The sequence below is a fragment of the Opisthorchis viverrini genome (assembly GCF_000715545.1).
Source record: "Opisthorchis viverrini unplaced genomic scaffold opera_v5_257, whole genome shotgun sequence".
NCBI lineage: Eukaryota > Metazoa > Platyhelminthes > Trematoda > Opisthorchiida > Opisthorchiidae > Opisthorchis > Opisthorchis viverrini.
In genome coordinates, this window is record NW_008751913.1 from 124,382 (window position 1) to 142,185 (window position 17,804).

At 40.8% G+C, this 17,804-nt stretch overlaps 1 protein-coding gene across 1 annotated transcript; it reads left to right on the forward strand.

The window, feature by feature from the left end:
- Positions 1–744: 744 nt before the first annotated feature.
- On the forward strand, positions 745–17,492 carry T265_14761 (hypothetical protein; the record flags this gene model as incomplete). The annotated part of the gene is made up of 9 exons (XM_009175114.1): positions 745–826; positions 1,840–2,034; positions 2,666–2,806; positions 3,012–3,341; positions 7,744–8,056; positions 9,310–9,449; positions 10,975–11,169; positions 12,129–12,456; positions 17,273–17,492. Coding segments are annotated over 9 exons (1,944 nt in total), but the record flags the coding sequence as incomplete, so codon positions are not given.
- Between the last annotated feature and the right edge of the window lie 312 nt (positions 17,493–17,804).

Consider the following 17,804-nt stretch of genomic DNA (forward strand, 5'->3'; position numbering starts at 1 on the left):
ACCCTGTAACGATTTAGACCCATTACTTGTCGATTTTTGAGCTGCGTGGACTATTTGCTTACCTTCCTCAATAACAAAGGTTATTAAATGGATTTCCCCTTGAGTTACCAAAGATCTTATTTCATCGTGTACAGAAAATCCCCGCCTTAAGCTTGAAGGTATAATCTGTACGCAAACAGATAGTTTAGCTCTGTGTAGACTGTTAGGCTCAGCTCTGGCCGACGGCCTTAGGAAGGACAGGCAGGAAGTCAGGTTACCGATACACTGAATGACACTCAGTTCTACGAGTTTTATTTTGATAACATTTTGATCTTCTTTGTGAAAAAAATTCACTTTATTTTCGACCACATTAATCATTTACACTTCAACCGTTTTTGTCTGCCAAAACTCAAACTGAGTAATTTCTTAACTTTTCTAAACGTCCCGTTAACCCAGCCCCTTCGATTGACCTGCAAAACGACCAGTTTAGCATAAAGTTACATAGATTAGTCACTTGCTTTATTTTAGAAGCAAACCCCATTTCTAGGAGCTAGGAAGATACGCGGACCTAACCATTCAGGATGTCATCGGCTGCACAAACTGTTCAGTGGGTGTCTGAAACTGAGGTCAAAGGGTTGCGTGTTTCATAATTCTGCGTCCTTTCGGCGACCCACATTAAAAGAGAAAAGTGCCATCACGGACGAGATGTTCGGCATCGGACACATTACTGTGTCGAACCACATTGCCGTTGAATAGCCTACTTATATGACTGTTGCTATGCTCACTCGCTTGTTCACATGTGAAATTTTAATACCAGATCAGAACAAAGAAAATGGTAAACTGTTCAGTAACTAGACGTCCGCTAAATGGAAACATGTATGGTAAGGATAAGCACTAGGTCACCACTTACTTTACATGTAAATGAGTAAATCAGTTTTCACATTCTTGCCTTTGGGGCAGATGCAGCAACAAAGAGTGGCTTCCCAAGGAAGAGATATTACGAAAGGTGTTCCAAATGATGACTAGCTGAACTGCTGAACTTTTGTTGACGTCAGGCTTTCTTATTTACTACTCATTGCATGGAAGCATTGAGAGTGTATTCTGTAGTGCTGGTGTCAGAAGAGACTGAGGAACTTTTTCATCGATTGTGGTTCAACGTCAAATACGTGGAGTCATTGAAGTGGGAAAGAAAGACTAACTAGGTAAACTGGATTAAGCTAGTAAGCTGTCAAGTGTCTGAAAATATGCGTTGGCCCAGACATTGCAAACGAGCACCGAATGGGATAGGCGATGAACTGCCACAACAAATCCGTCATAAAAATAACGCGAGAATATAAATAGTGTAAACAAAACAGCAGAATTGCATTAGCCCCGCAGCACAGCTCGTTTGGAAAACCTGCAGATTGGCGATGATTCGCATCTGTAAAAATGAAACTTTTATTGCTTTTCGCTGTTTTTTTTAAAAAAATCGCCACTTATTAATGATGGTGGTCAAAGGTCTACACCCGATGTGTTTTAGTCTTATTGTTGTAAAAACGGTTTCTCAACATATATAAAAACATCCGGGTCCTGTAAAATATGTGATTCTCTCTATACGAAGTGGTTGTCGGCTCGTTAAATAATAACTAGTCAAACTCTCAGGATACTCATTTCATATATTATCACCACTCTTCGTAAGGTATTGAAGAATTTATACGCCTTCGACAATCCATACTCCACAAGCTCAACTTAAAACCTTTTTTCTAATGGACAATAGGATATTCGTGTTCTACACATGGCTTCTTATTTGGAACGAATGGATTTCACAAGCAGCACCACCTCCGAACTGGGATATTCGTGCAACAATCCACCCACCTCTAGCTGCTGTGGAATACCTACAGTCTGCCGACGACACCGACAACCCAGCGGCTTTAACTTATCAAGATAACAAGACACCGGACACAGGATCGGCAACCAAAGATTGTCTTCAGTCGCTAAGGTCATGCGAGACACAAAGAGGAATATGCCGTGTTGATTTGGAAATTTTCAAGCAGTTTTGTGGAGATTGGAGGAATGGTGAGTTGCAATCTTAAAAAATGTGCAACCATTTGCCTACGAAAAACATGATCCTCATGTTTTTGTAACTATGATGCGAAATGGAGGGTGGGCGTAAACTATCTGTAAGTCCGAAATTTCTTTTGAATGACACAGTGACGCACTACTGGTGAACTCACTAACAAGGGACAGTATCTTGCGTATGAGAGCGCATGAATACAGCCATTTGCTCACTATTAGAGTATTCCAATTGTTTCCACAGTATAATTTATTAAAGGCCCATCTCCATCGGTTCCCATAAAATATCTTGAGAGTCTTACTCAATCAAGTTTTATGCCATCAGATTTAGGCCATATCAGCATACCAGAAATTGTGCTAGAAGCTTGCGAGGAATAAATAAACATTGATTTGAAATTGTGAGGTGGAATACGAACACAGATTACACTCTGACCTGAATATTTATATTTATCCAGTGACTGAAATAATCCAGTCAGTGAAAAAATCAAACTCACTAACACTCGTAGGCTCAAAAGCATTGATTCTCCATGTGCATCTCTACTGTAATAAGGAAAAAGCTTTGGAAACGCGCTTCATAACACCAGATCCACTAAATGAGGGGATGATTAGCCAAGCAAAATGTATCAGTGGTTAGAGCGTGAATTGAATGGCTGGAAAGTTTGTATTTTGAACCCTGTCTTTGTATCTCGATTCTGTCTGTCTAGTCTTGTGCAACCTGGCAGTATCCAATCCTTTGTGCTCCCTTCGGGTAGCGCTGCAACTAGGCACCGAAAGGGTGCTTAAGTTGAACGATTATCTTATTATAAGCAACTAGTGGGAAATAAGGAGGCCCTCTTCACTGATACTGAATTATTTCAACGCACTGTCACACGATTGATCGTAAAACAGCGCACCACATACCATTCTTTAATGATGCACGTTTATTATTTCATGTATTCCGATAACACATGTTGCATTTCCAATACAATTGTTTATTTCAGAACGCAGTCTTCTTGGTTGTCACAAACAATTTGTAAAGGAATGTCGCTCAGCATTAAAGACCGTGAATCATGGCAGACCCAACCTGCGTCACTGCACTTGTGATGGACAGGTCAGTCGTTCTATTGAGGACTTGTCCAAGTGCAATTTACTCAGGCGTAACTTAAACAGCCATCCGTGTATACAGGAACCACCCCTATTGTACCGAGAGATTACAAACTTCAACTTAAATGTGGAGCATCGGCTTAAAGATTCAGCCGAGAAGAGAGACAGCGCCACACCCATTGAACAGACATCCACTCAGGAATCTAGTGAACTGTTTTCTGGGGCAAGTAAGTTACAAGCTGAATTCGTTTTCTTTTGGCATTGGAGGATATGCGTGTTTAGTATAACCACTAGTTAATTTCTGCTAGCCTCACGACAGAGTTTTATATACAGATCGCAAAACACATGCATTTCCGCACCCATCTAACTGGTAAGCTGAAAAACGTAGACCTCGAAAGTTAAAGAAAGACAACGATTTGATGATAGTTCCTTGTTTAAGAGTGTTGATTTTTGCCTGTGTTCTGGCCACTCGACTTTTGAGTGTTGTCAGCAAACTTTTGTCGTGCAGTACTTACTGTGGAAGATGTGATTTTCTGGAACGAATCCTACAATACAAAAATATCTTTCATCAAGTTATTCGTTAAACTTTGGTTCAAACGTTTCTGCATGTTGCCAGACACGACTACCCTTAAATTAATATGCTACGTGGCCGAACAGAAGCCGACAGGCAGGTGAATCATAGTGACAAGGCCTGCTCATTCGCACTTAAGTCCTACGTTTGTCCCCCAATGACCGGGTTTATTAAAGTTTTGTTCGTAATATAAAGTGGTTCCAGTGACTTCAACGACAAAAACTGGTAGATGGGACATATGGGTCACATATGGTGAGTTGAACAATATAAAAAATAAGGATGACAGCTGTGACAAGCCCTGTGTTATAAGCAGAAATATGTGCAAAAATACGACAGACAACCAACCCTCAAGTGAGATCCATCGAAATTATTCGGTAAACTACGTAACATTTTACCCAATTAATGGTAGGCCTAAACACCTGGTAATTCTAGACTCAGTGGGAACCGTTCAAGAACAATATAGGTGAAAATGGAACAAGATAAACACTTCTGAATGTCGCATTGATATAAGACGCCATAGGCGGATTGATTCAAATTCCTTTGCGAAACTTACTTCGATAAATCTAACTTAAATCAACAAAGAATATGCTAGTTAGACAGACATTATGCTCTTCACAGGTTGTTTATGCGCCCTGTCCTATGTAGTTTTTTGCCAAATGCAACTGGAATGACGCGGACTCTAACCAGGAAAGTGCAAGTATCCTTAGCTCGACTGTAAATGCCTTCATTTCGCCTTACCTTTTCGTGACCTGTGCCACGGTAGGCCTCTCACCAACGGGTCTGAAGTTGAAAAGCTTGGTCGCGGGAATTTCGACTTGCACACATAGACTACTTTAACTACATGAGTTTTGTGTAGTGTTCCAGTGATTCACCAAGTACATCCCTACGCATTAAGTAGAAGCAACCGTGCTCCAGCTAGTCAACACTAACTTTATTATGAAGAAACTGACGGTCAAAACTTCGAATGCGACTAATATACTTTGATCCGTGGGTGCAAGTTTTCGAATAACATATTTCATGCACTGGTACCGTGCACGAGGGTATTTTAGCTTCCAATAAATGTTTCTGATATCACAAATAAATGAAATTCACAAGTTCTACGCTCGCACGGATATCGCGTACCATGACTTCTGTCAAAATGCAACAACAGCTTTTGAAGGTGAAAAATAGGTGAAACGGGTCACAGAGTCAATTTTCATTCCCTGTAATATCGGGGGGACACGGGTCACTCAAAATATCGCAGCAGTGCTTTCCAACTTAGAGGTTCACAGCGGCTACCGAAATTAGAAATCACATCTATCTATTTATCACAACTATGTGGAATACAGGAATGAATACAGGAATGAACGAATACAGGAACGCAACTTACTTTTTCGGCAGCAATTTTTGCGGCACCTCAAACCCGAGATAATAAGGAGCACGTAAAACCCCTTCCTAGAGGCTAGTTGCACCAACAGTCCCGTAAGTTTTCTCTCTCATACCTCGCTGCTTGTGACACTCTGATGGGTGCTGCACATTTCAACACTTTCATGAATGTCTTCACGTGGTTCTTAAAACTGAACTCTACGGAAGAGTAGTCAAATGAAATACGAGAAATGCTGAAAGGAATAGTGAAACGAGAAGGGATGTGTGGACATTCGTGTGTTTTGCTTGTCTAGTTTGCCGTATTCGATGAATAAACCTGCCCCGATCCGACTCTGGATTCGCGATGCAACGGGGGACGTGGCATGAATGCACGTTTGTTTGCGCAATTGCTGCATATAGGTTCGTGTAACAACAGGAAGATGAAACCCAGAAACCAGCAAGTTGAATTTCTCAGCCAATATGGTTGACCCTAATGCCACAAATCAAGACACCAGCAGTTGTTCAAACACTGAAGTTAATCTGGTACGCAGGTTCTTGGACAACAAACACAGATTACCAATAATTGACCAAGGCACGAAAGGAGCAAACAATATAGATACGTCATGTATACAAAAATTTGTAAAGTAATTAGCAAAAGATAACAACTGAGGGACTATGAGCAAACAGAGCATGTTATCCTTTTACAGATCTCAGCCCGCATCCGTCTATAGGCAAAACAAAGTCACAGAATTGAATAAACGACTGCCGGTCTCGACTTTATAATTATCGACATAAAGGGGAGCACAAAGGAAATTTGAAGGTCAACTTTCAAGCCTGATTGACATGTGTTCAAAATTTGCCGAAGTTATTGGACTTATCTAGCAAATTATCCAACATGACTAAGAGTCAGCTGTCCATTTTATTGTAATCTGTGGTGCACCGGAATAGGCTACAAGGGTTAATTTCCGGCCTCTTTATTCATCCTAAAACATCACACAACTGGCAATAAATCAAGCGCAGATTTCCGAACTATGATAACGGGCTCAATTAAAGACGGGGTTTGATGGCTTGCTTTTCTGAGATACAATCTATTAGCTTCATAAATCAGATAAAACTGATTGATGTTCGTCAGTCTAGCTGGTACACTTTTTTGCCCAGTTCCAAGAGACGAGAAATTAGTTCTGGAGCTCACTATGAGCAGATCAATCATCGGGAGCAACAACAGTTTGGGACGACCCGTCAAATAGGAAAAATCACCAGCAACAAATCAGCACCTGGCTGCTATATGTAACGAAAGTATATGGTCACTTTGCTGACAGCCAATCAACTTTGCAGGTGTGCTATGAGGTTAGAAATTTTGTGGCACAGTAACACAAAGCGGCAGAAGTTGTCTTTGTAAACATGTCTACCTTAAGTAATTGTTTGTTTCAGATTGAATGATGCACCTAGGTGTCCGTGTTATGAGTCTGATTAACTGTGTGAAGCGGCTTGGTCAGATATCCGTGTCAGAAAATTCGTGGGCTTGTAAGGAACACCTGTTTACCAGTGACCGAAATCGTCAACAGTTCACAGCACAATAAACGCAGTGAATCAGCAAGGCGCTGGTATGTTTAGACAACAACTAGCAGAGTAACGGAAGTATTGTATAACTTTTCGCTTTCTAGACATCCGAAGTGGTTTTGCTCGTCAACAAAGGGGTTGCGCAGAGCCAAATGTGATGCTGTGCTAAAATACTTGGCTCGATTCCTTGGTCCAACAGCCAATGAGTTCGGCAGCAAACTTGAGAAGACCTAGTCCACTTTCGGAGTAATTTGATGACAATTAGTTATTGAGCGATCATTTGCTTCTCAGCTTGCAGCCCACTGATTAAGCGGTTTCGCGCTTGACTCAGATCCCTCTAAGTATATTCCGCCAGTCGACGGTGTAAGCTCCAGTCCATTCAGTTATTATACCGTTTACCATAGTTACACACATTAGCCTGCCACGTGTAAAGGACAAAGATCGGATTTAGTACGCGCCATATGGAGGAAGCTCTCCAGTAATTAATAAGAGCAGGATAATTGGACCGTCTGGATAAGTATGGCTGACTACGTCACAAAGTTTGAGCGGTATGGTTTCCTTCGAGTAATCCATACTTGATTAAATCTTTCGTATCGCTATATTTTTCAGTAAGTACCTACCGTGGATGTTGCTGATTGATGTCTAGATAGATCCCGCAATTCGGCAAACCCCCGTCCCATGGACAACGACGGATGTACAGGATTTCGCCAAGTTTTTGTTTCAACGTCAATTCCTCAGAGGTTCGTTAGGGCATATCCCTGTGGGCTAAAAAGTTTTATCCTAGCGATTGCCTTCTCACTAAATCTCGCTTGCTCTGCTACTCATTGAAGCTCCGCTAAAAACATTAGTTTTCCTGTAATTATATCTATTCTATCAAAAATAGGTATTAGTCGGGCTTATCGATGGACAACACGTTGATCGCCTTGTTAAGTAACGCAAATGGTGGAGAAAATGAAGCGCCATCAAGCCCATAGTATCTGGTTATGCAAGGGAATTATTTCCATACTACTTTTATAGTGGTGAAAAATGTAAACTTAACAACTACAAGGTCAACTTTTGCACAAGCGTTTAAAACATGATGACGCTCAAAAATGTAAAAGGCGCTTCATTATTCGGGTCTGACTGGTAATTTTCCATTGTTTTCCTGCCTGCAGATGCGGCGCCTCAGACTACCACGAATTCCTCCCATCCTGGTGCTGGTTCTTCAGAGGAAAATTTTGAACCCCCGGTTGTCGGTTATTCTGAACAAATAGCTACCCAAGAGCCAAGCAAAATTACAGTGGACAACCAGACTGTTTCGCAAGGCATGGAAGAAGGGTCGGAGAACGCCAATTTAACTTTGTCCTCAATGGCTAACATGACTAGTTGCCTTGTTTTGCTAGAACAGTGCACCAACCAGCCCTCGTGTGCTAGGACTTTGAATCGGTACAGGGCATTGTGCACACCAAGATCTTGCAATAAACTCAGGTAAGCCAAAAAGGCAATTTTTCGGCGGCAAAAGTGCTTATGACTGGTTTTTACAGAGTCATTAAATAAGTTGCCGGAATAAGCGTGAGCTATCATCAGGCGATCATCAAGCTATGAGATATAGATACCTCCAGTCTCAGACAAATCGTACATGAGATAATTGGCAAACTACCGCATACTAGTTCATTCGCGCTGAGGGGAGAGCAGATTTACAAAGATATTTGATTCACAAGGAAATTCTTCAAAGAGCAGATAATTTTTGCAGCACAGTTGTGGTTTTATCTGCGCTCAAGAAATAACTATTTCATTGAAAGAGTTCCATTTTGTACGTTTCGTCACATAAACTCTTGTCTTACTCTTTGATGAAAACCATGGTGTTTAATTATTTTTCTAGACAACAAGTCCTTTACATGAGGTGTTTTGCGGTATCCACGTATGGAGATAAACAATGAAATGATGGAATTTCTCAATTATCAATCCAAATAGGGGAGTCTCAGTTAATCCAATCTATGCTAAAAAGCCGAGAGGCATTGTGTAGCTGTTTCTTCCTTACGAAAAGCGTAGTTTTGGCTTCACTAAATGGTCTAAATTGTACTTGAAAACCATCCAATCTACTCATACTGCCATCATTCCATAAGTGGCTGAGAGGAAGAATGACTGAACAAGGTCTGTAAGACGTCCATCTGAAAAGTCGTCGCCCGAGAAGCTAGTCTTCACATGATGACGTGATTCACGATTGAATAATAATAATAATAATAATAATAATAGTGTCCAGCCACAGACCGGAAGACTGCACGTTTAAAACTCTCAAAGTTTCGTGAGTGGCGCACTGCTAATGACTATGCCCCAAAGGTTCTTCAGTATAGACTAGTTTCGGTTACAGTGCGGAATATCAACTGAAATGAACAAATGAATTATAAGGCAACAGTAGCTACAGAGGTGGAGATGAACGTGTCTACTAGTGAAGAAAACTGGATCTTAATGCTTAACGCAAGTGAAAGTTCTTTGCCCTCAGTGGGCAACGCAGAACGAAAAGGTCATTATATATATATATATATATATATATATATATATATATATATATATATATATATATATATATATATATATATATATATATATATATATATATATATATATATATATATATAATTTTTACGTCCTTATGAACAACGAAATACATCATTTTCCTTCTGAAAATAACTAACGAAATTCCGATTGTGCTTCATTCACAATCTGTGTTCCATTGACAGATCACAGTGCCTATTGGCACACCGAGCAATCGAACGTTATGGGACACATGGGAATTGTTCATGCGATACGGAAGGCGACCAAGTGCGTAAACGGCGTTGTTTGGACTATGAGCAGAGTGTGATTTTGAATCAGTGTGTGGGTGAGTTCTTTGTTTCAATCATCCGTAGCATTTGTTTGCTGTGCAGTTTTTTCATTGGGTATGCAGCTTTCCAGCAATAATTTGCTCGCATATATAGTGTCGATTCAGGTTGTTTTTTTTCACAATGGGAGGTATGGTAAACGATATCACTGATAAATATTGATGAAGCATCAAGTTAGGGGTGTCATTTCCGTCATCATTTCCTGGTCGCGTTTGACAGCGTGGGTATGACGCGCACAGAGGATTGAAGCATAGCTATTCGCACACGTCTGCTTTCGACGGAGGCAAGTTATGTTTCAGCCCGAACTTAATTCCTGAGACGAATTAAAGTTGAATGCTAGCAAACAACACAAACAACCAATGGAGTTCGCAGATTTTGCTGGCTTAACTATTAAGGTGGCAATGATAGCAAGGTACGTGCACACATACACACACGTATTATGGATAAACCCTAAATACTGGTACAAATAGTTGAGGCATTAGGTAAGCTCAATAGGTAAGCTCAGTAGTATTGGCCAGCTGAAACCCAGTGTCTCATAAGAGAATTAAGTGTGTGAGATTGTTTTCCGGTGCATCTATTCCATTCAAACCTTGCGTCAACCAAAGCTTGGGATAACCCTAGTTTGAGTGTAATCATCAGGAAAACAATGTATTGGGTTCGGTTACTGTGCGCCAACGAAACCTAAGCTGTTTTCCGTGGATAATCGAACCCGATTGGCGGACTTTACGTCTTCAGCATACGAAAGATTCTTTGCATTCAGTGATCAGATTGGGCAATACCTATAAAATTAGCGAAATCGGATGGAGCATCAAAGACAAATCCCATACAGGCTTAACTACAATCGAATGAAATACGCTACTCCAGCTTGCGTTATCACAATTCTGTTTGGATAAAATTTTTAAAAAATGCTACAGTGTTTTCAGGTTTGGAGCAATCGAGCAGCCAATTCATTAAGGAAGAGTATAATACTGCTTGTTGATTGAAAGGAACTGACAGCACAGCTGTGCTGTAACCAACCACATTAAGTAGGCCTCGCCTCGGTAATTGAGGATGTCTCGCACAAGTAATTCGTCTATGACCGTTGCGCTTGTGATTGAGAGTTAAAACCTGGTCGCGTTGAGGCAGACCGCTCCCAGAAAGGCAGTATTTTGACCTTCTGATGACTACCGTATTCTCGTCGGAACTCAGTTGCAATCTGGCAATGAGTGAGACAGATTGAAAGGCAAACTGATTGATGTCCAGCTTGCAACTGGATACAACTATACTGCATTTTGTTTTGACTCCTACCTACCTTTATCCCATTAGTATTTCTCTGAGGGAATTACTAAAGCATGCCCCGAAACCCGTACGAGCAAGAGATTATTTATTGAAGGCAATATACAACGTTTGTATCTCCATGCATTTATTTACTGACCGAATTTCGAAAGGCGTTTTTGTCAGCGTTTCAGATCTGGTGATTACATTTGTACGCGTCAACTATGTTAAATAACCAGACCGAAAAACAAGCATAATTTTGTTTTTTAGCCTTAGCAACTGAAGAAACGACTGATTCAAAATCGACGCAGGACTTCTCTTCAATGGAGCTCCCAAAGTTGTTTGGGACGCAGGTGGAATCTCAGCAACAAGGCACTTCTTTGCAAAACCAACAATATTTCAAGGCCGTTGCAACCAGTCCAGGCTGGCCTACATCGTCGTCTAATCCAGGAGGTGCTACAACTAGTAAGTTAAAAACCGTCACTTTAATAAGGACTGTATAAAGTTCGGTGCAACATGTTGTCCAGAGTTTGCGAAAGGTGCACTGTATCCAAATATGATTTTCACGAACATTAGAAAAAACGTTCAGTACATAAACGATAAGCTATCTATTGACAGAGCTTAATAGGGGCCTGATTTACAATTCACTATAACTTTCACTTCTTCAGCATTCCGACTTCTCTAACAGATGGTCTAACTACTCGACGGAGGAACCATTTCGATGACTGCGAACCACAATTAGTTCATAAATCAAAACAGTACCCGATATTTTCCTCAGCTTTACCACTTTAGGTTTGCATTCCACAAAAGTCATTAAGATTGTGTTTCCTCTGGAGTTCAGACTTTAATTGCTAATATTTCCACATTTGTGCCTGTAAATTTTAATATTTTCAAGCAGAAACGCGGTTGTATATTTTTGTAGTCAATCCGAGCAAGAGATTTGTTAAGAAACTTCAAATACCCCTTGAAAATGCTTGAATGTTTGAATATGACATGGGAGTAAGACGAATGATGCGGACTCCCTTGTCTTATTTCAGTAAATAGGGTAATAAGGGCGAAATTGTCATGTCATCATGACTACAACGGGTATATTCAGCCGCTTAAGAACGAAATTCCGGATATGTCCAAAACATGGATGTTACGAACAAACCTTTCATTGTGACTGATATGTCGATTTGATTTGGAGCAAAACTCCCAGACACTCATTGAGGAAATAATTTGGTCGGCGGTTTTACAGAAATCATTCGATGACAAAGTTGGCAGTCGGCTGAATACACGCATATATGGCTGTTACTCATATTTCTAAAGGTGATATTAACTTTCTCGATCCCTGTTATGTGTTCAGAAAACGTTTGACTTCACCTAAATATGGACTTTGTGCACACCACTCATGTTGATCTTTGTGTTCAATTGTATTTCAACAGACGTCACAAATTGTTACGATGCGTATCGTCTTTGTATCCAAGATCGAAAATGTCTTCAAATCTATCTTCAACTAGCGACCACTTGTTCGAACGCAGGCACTTATTTTCTCTCACCAACGCCAACTTGCAGCAGTCGTTTAAAGGACTTCTACTCCCAAGCTACTGCATATGTACACCAGGCGTTGAGTTGTACCTGCACTGAGAGTGATCACGATTGTCAGACACAACTCATGGTATTCCGACCTCAGCGTATCGGACTTGACCAAACTAATTACGAAGATTCTTGCAATGCACTATGGAACAATTGCCAAGAAAATAGGAACTGCAGGTTGGTTCATTTTTTAACCTCGAATGACCGATGGTACTCATGGAAGTACGCTTTGTGTTTTGAGTCAGTTGTTAAAACCAACGCCCAGTTTGCCGTTTTCTATGCTGGTCCAAATTGCATAAGACCTTTCCCCCTGTCATGGAATTGTTTTGACTTTGAGATACTGCTGACTAGCCAGAATCATTAGCTGACATTTCCAAAAGCTGGAACTCATTGTCCAAATTTAGGTCGCTATCGGTGCCGTTCAAGGCACAAGTTGTAAGAATAATGCGTTTAGCTTTGGAACCAGCACAAGAATGACAAATAAATGCCAACGGAAAGCAAAGGAAAAAATCCGGAATTTTTTTCATATGTTGACTTAATAGGAACAGAAGAAAGTGCTGTAGCATATATAGTACGCTGCAAAAATTGGAGCATCATGCAGCTAGAAAGGTAACCTTTTTGCATTGTTAGCTATGTGGATCTGTTAGAGGCACGCCCGTATGGATACTGCACCGTTTTCTAACAGTCACATTATTTAGATCGTCCCCACAGGTTTTAGGGGTAAAATACAAAACCGTTGTTGGGTTGGCTAGAGCAATTAAAAATTTCTACCAGATGAGTAGAGTACGCAATCAGGCACGTGATAAGAGTTACCAAAATAAGATCTCAAATTTTAAGGAGTAACCAATTTGAAGTCCACAGCTCCTGAAATGTATCATTCCGGGGAGTGAAAACTAAATCACAGTTTACATCACTGGTAATATCCAAGTTCACTCTCACGGATCGCTATCAGTCCCTAAGAAAGAATAAAACGTCAGTCCCGGGGAATTTCGCCTTTGTAGGACTCATAAGGAACGCAATCTACTTTCGGTTGAAATGTGGAATTATTTTGCATCACTGCAAAATGAAACAAAGGCGTAATGTGAAAGAGTTCGTGACTGTACAATGAAGTGATCTGTGTAAATTTTCTAGACATTGTTTTTGTGTTTGCTGTAGCAGTTTATTTGAATCCAGAAATTAGGATGCTCCTCCTTACCCGTTGTCGAAGAATCATGGGGTGGACGTGATTTTGGACAAATAGGATCTTTGTCATTAGAATGCTCTTCCCAGTGTCAAGCATAGAAAAGCGCGTGAGGTGAAAAACTACCATACGTATATTTGAAGTTGCAAGACTGACTTGGAGATTTATGGGAAAAAATACTCCTGAATCCTGTTTCACTTAAGGCAAGTGGAATAGATTCAGCAATGTAATGCTTGTAGAAAACATATGTCGGGACACTAACCTAAGCGGCAGGTATCGCGCAAGTCGTTATTCGAAAATAAAAAAACACAAAGACCTGATCGGGTCGTTCTTCTTAAGGCCTCAGGAGAATATCTCATTAAAGAAGTTGTGATATAGTCATTTGATTCGCACTTACACATTAACACAATAGTCAAGCCAAAAATAACGTGGTATAGAAAGTGCAAGATAGTTATGAGCAAACTCAAGCTTATCTTGACTAAACTGACAACTCATTATTGATCAGCGAAAAAGATGTATAATAAGAAAGTGTATGAAATCACCAGGGGGCACATTTAGAGCAAAAATTTAACGAAATCGAGGGATCTGCACAGCATCACGTACAGAAAGCGAATTCTGCGCCGGATCGAGCAGTTACCAGGTCAGTATTTCAGAAGGGCAAGTGAATTATTCGAGTTGTTGTGTAGTCAAGGGCGTCAGTGCTTTCACGAGTGAGGCGAAACGCATACCGATGTTTCAACAAGATAGTGAGAGTGCAGAGCAAACAACTTGAACTTGAAGTTTGCTAGGCCACAAAAATTTTGCACAAACCTTTTGCTTCGGTAAACAACACATTGGTCGCAACAAAAGCCTGTTGGGAAACACACCTTAAGTTATTTCAGCAAACTGCTGAATTACCTGAAAACCGTTTCGGACCGATTGAGTTGCCATCATTTTCGGAAAAGTCTAATAACAATCAGAAGATTTATTGCTGTGAACCTTTGCGCTTTTGACACGTAAGCTTCGTCAAGCCAAGTGACTAGGTTACGAGTTTGGTCGAGATTTAAGGCGGAAGGAGAACCAATCAGTTAAATCAAGCGAAATCTCTGTTACTTGTCGGCCGAGGGATTTTGTGTTAGGTTGGGTTAAAGCCTACATGGATTGGGTCCAGTCTAGGGTCTTGTTCTTCACGTTATTGTATGGTTGTCAGTGCATGCAGAATCACTACCGAAACTAGAGGGGGTGGGAATCTCACCCCGACCAAAGTTCACAGGATTCCTCGTCACAACTACGCCTTCCCAACTATCCTAGCACTAGTTAATCCACAAGGACGAACGGAAAGTCCAAAGGACGTTTGAGGGGAAGAATTAGACCTTAGATTGGACCCAAATCCATGCAGGCCTTAGCATCGGTCTAACACTAGGTGACACACCCTAACATAAAATCCCTCAGACGACACGTAACAGAGATTTAGCTTGACTTACCTGATTGGTCCTCCTTCCGCCTTAGATATCGACCAACCTCGTAACCTAGTCACTTGGCCTGACGAAGCTCCTGTGACAAAATCGAAACGCTTCCGAACAATCAATCTACCGACTGTTACCAAGGTTTCCCGAAAACATCTGAATTGCCTATTCAACAGTCTACATTGACACCGACCACCACATCTGAATATATGTTGATATTTTATAAGCAGTATCGCTGAGCTTCCTGTTTGGTCTGTGGATGATGTACGCTCTCAACGGTCCGAGCTATCCCATTTTTCATTCTATTGTGTCTCGTGACGTGATACAAACGATTTGTGTAGTTGTCATTCAAGACATCTGGTTATGAAAATTTAAAGCGAAAATTCCAAACCACATTTAGTGTGTTGATTCCATTTGATGAATCTGCTCTAAATCAATGCAACCGGAATTGCGTATCCTAATAATGTAGACTGATTTCCACATGTGATGCATAACAACCTAGCCCCCTCCCCAGATGTGTACGAGGGTCTCTCTCATAACTGTGTACACAAAATACTTTGGGCGTTAGCTTCTTTTGTTACTAATATGTGATGGCAACCTACATGTGAGCAGAGTTTTGGTTTAGCTTTTACCGGTTCCACNCGAAAGTAATGATGTATACTCTAGGTGTATGAAAATTTAATTTGTCGCGTAGATGTAACGTAGCGCTAGACCCGTGTCGACACTCTTGTAGTGTGTAAGGCTGATCCTGTTCATCGTATAGTTCGTCGGAAAAGAACAATGGTATGATAAACATAGAATCGTACTCTTTCAAGGAAGTCCCAAACGGTAAATCCTGACAGTCACTAACTGCCAGTAGAATAGTAAAGTTGTCTTTCAGGTCACCCCATGAAGTGCTCTTCATTTTGGTCAGCATTTCATCGAGATAAAACGGTATTAGTCTGACACCACAGGAATCATTCATGTTTAGGAGACATTTTGAGTGAGCCAAGTTCAACAACGACAAAATCTTCTGCATTTAGACTGACGTTAGGGAAATCCTCCAGAATGGTTTAAATCAAAAAAGATCATTGATGTCTTGATTCCTGGACTTCCTAAAATGAACACATTTCTTGACATGCCCCGTTGAATCGATTAACGAGATTACCTCCAGTGAAGATTAAAATATTTTCAATTCCGTTTTAGTTGCTCTGACTTCATTATGAGTTAACTTGGAAACTAATTGTGGATATGTCGTCGTGTAAGTGGGCTAGTTTACGCTGAAAAGCCGAAAAGTTATGAATATAAGTTCCCTACCTATTGGGACTCATCAGCTGTACGTAGCTCCCGAAACCCCAGCACGGTGCTTCGAACCCGTAATCTTTTGGCTAACTGTTTGAACACTTAATATTTTGACCACCACTGGCTGATCAGCGGTTTGGTGAACTTTTACAAGATAGACCGCGGCTGACCGTCCACGGAAGATGGTGTTAAGTTTATTTTTGCTGAACATTGCCTTTCTTTGTAACTGTCAGCTGAGTTGAAACGGATCTAGCAATGTTGAAGCAAGTGATACAACCACTGGCAATTGAGAAAAAAGTTCCAATTCTGTCGACAAGGTGATTTATCTTTGATTCACATGACTGACTGCTACTAACGCAACCTACCGGCGATGGCGGCTTGCAGAAAGACGTTCCCAGTCAGTTAAATTTCGGAGGAATTCAGGAATCGTTGGTCGTGTTCATGTAGACCGTACTTTCGTGCCATGGCAAAGTGAGATAATAGCCTCACTCATCGCATGAGAGATTGAGTAGATTTAAAAGATGGAGTTTAGCGCATGATGGAGATGAAAGCTAATTTAGGTTATTACAGTCCTTAGAAATATTTCCTTCCAGAAAGGTGAAGATTTCGTGATCCTTTAGGCTACATATAATAATTTTATGTTCAAGTAAGAACACAGAGATTATTTGTACGAATACTGACCCTGACAAGTGTTTGACCAGCCAGAGTCTAGACCGGTCATGTTGCCAATCTGTTTTGTGTCTACTGCTTCATAAGATTTGGTACCAGCCTGATTACTACACGAAGGCTGTTGGGTCGGTGAGAAGCTCTGATAGGATAATTAAGAAGGGATTTATTTTTGGACATCTTTATTTAACTTTCCAAGTTTCCCGATATTCTCAACACAAACGGAATCACAAATAAACCAACCTGTTGATACAATTTATGCCTATCAGTATTCGTTTTCCCGTGATGGTTGCACGGCTGACTTATTCGTCGGTCAGACGTCGGTTAGACGATTTAAGTCAACCCATTTTGTGCTTCTCTGTTTGTTTAACATTTACACAGGTGAAAAATCACCTACGCAAATTTTTTGCTAATTTTTTAGAGCCAATATTAAGTATCTACTGCTGGACTGCGGGCGCAACGGTGCAGCCTGTTCGGTATATCCAGAAAAGTGCATTGAGGCATATCGTTGGTGGCGTTCCATGGACCCTTTGTCCAACTGCCGCTGCATGGAGACTGAGCTATTCAGGCTTACCTCCAACGAAGGGTTGCATTCATTTACATGTGACACCCTGAAACAGTCTGTGATCAAGCCACCGTGTGGTACGTTGATTTTTGCAAGTCTGATTCATCCAAGACATGTACTGCATTGGTAAATCATATGCAGTATAGGAACCTAGGTTCCGTCAACTTCACACAAAATATGTTTCCGGTAAAAGTATTTAGCACTGACTTTCTGCAGAAGAAAATGCGGTGCCTTCCCTTCTTATGTATCTGGCAATATGAGAAACTGTGGTTGGTCCCGTAACATTTATTTATTATCATCTTCATCAACTACCAAAGATGATACTTAAAATAATTTTCCCTTGGTAAAATTAACGCGTTTAAAAAAGGTCACTTTCCGGTTTCGCGCA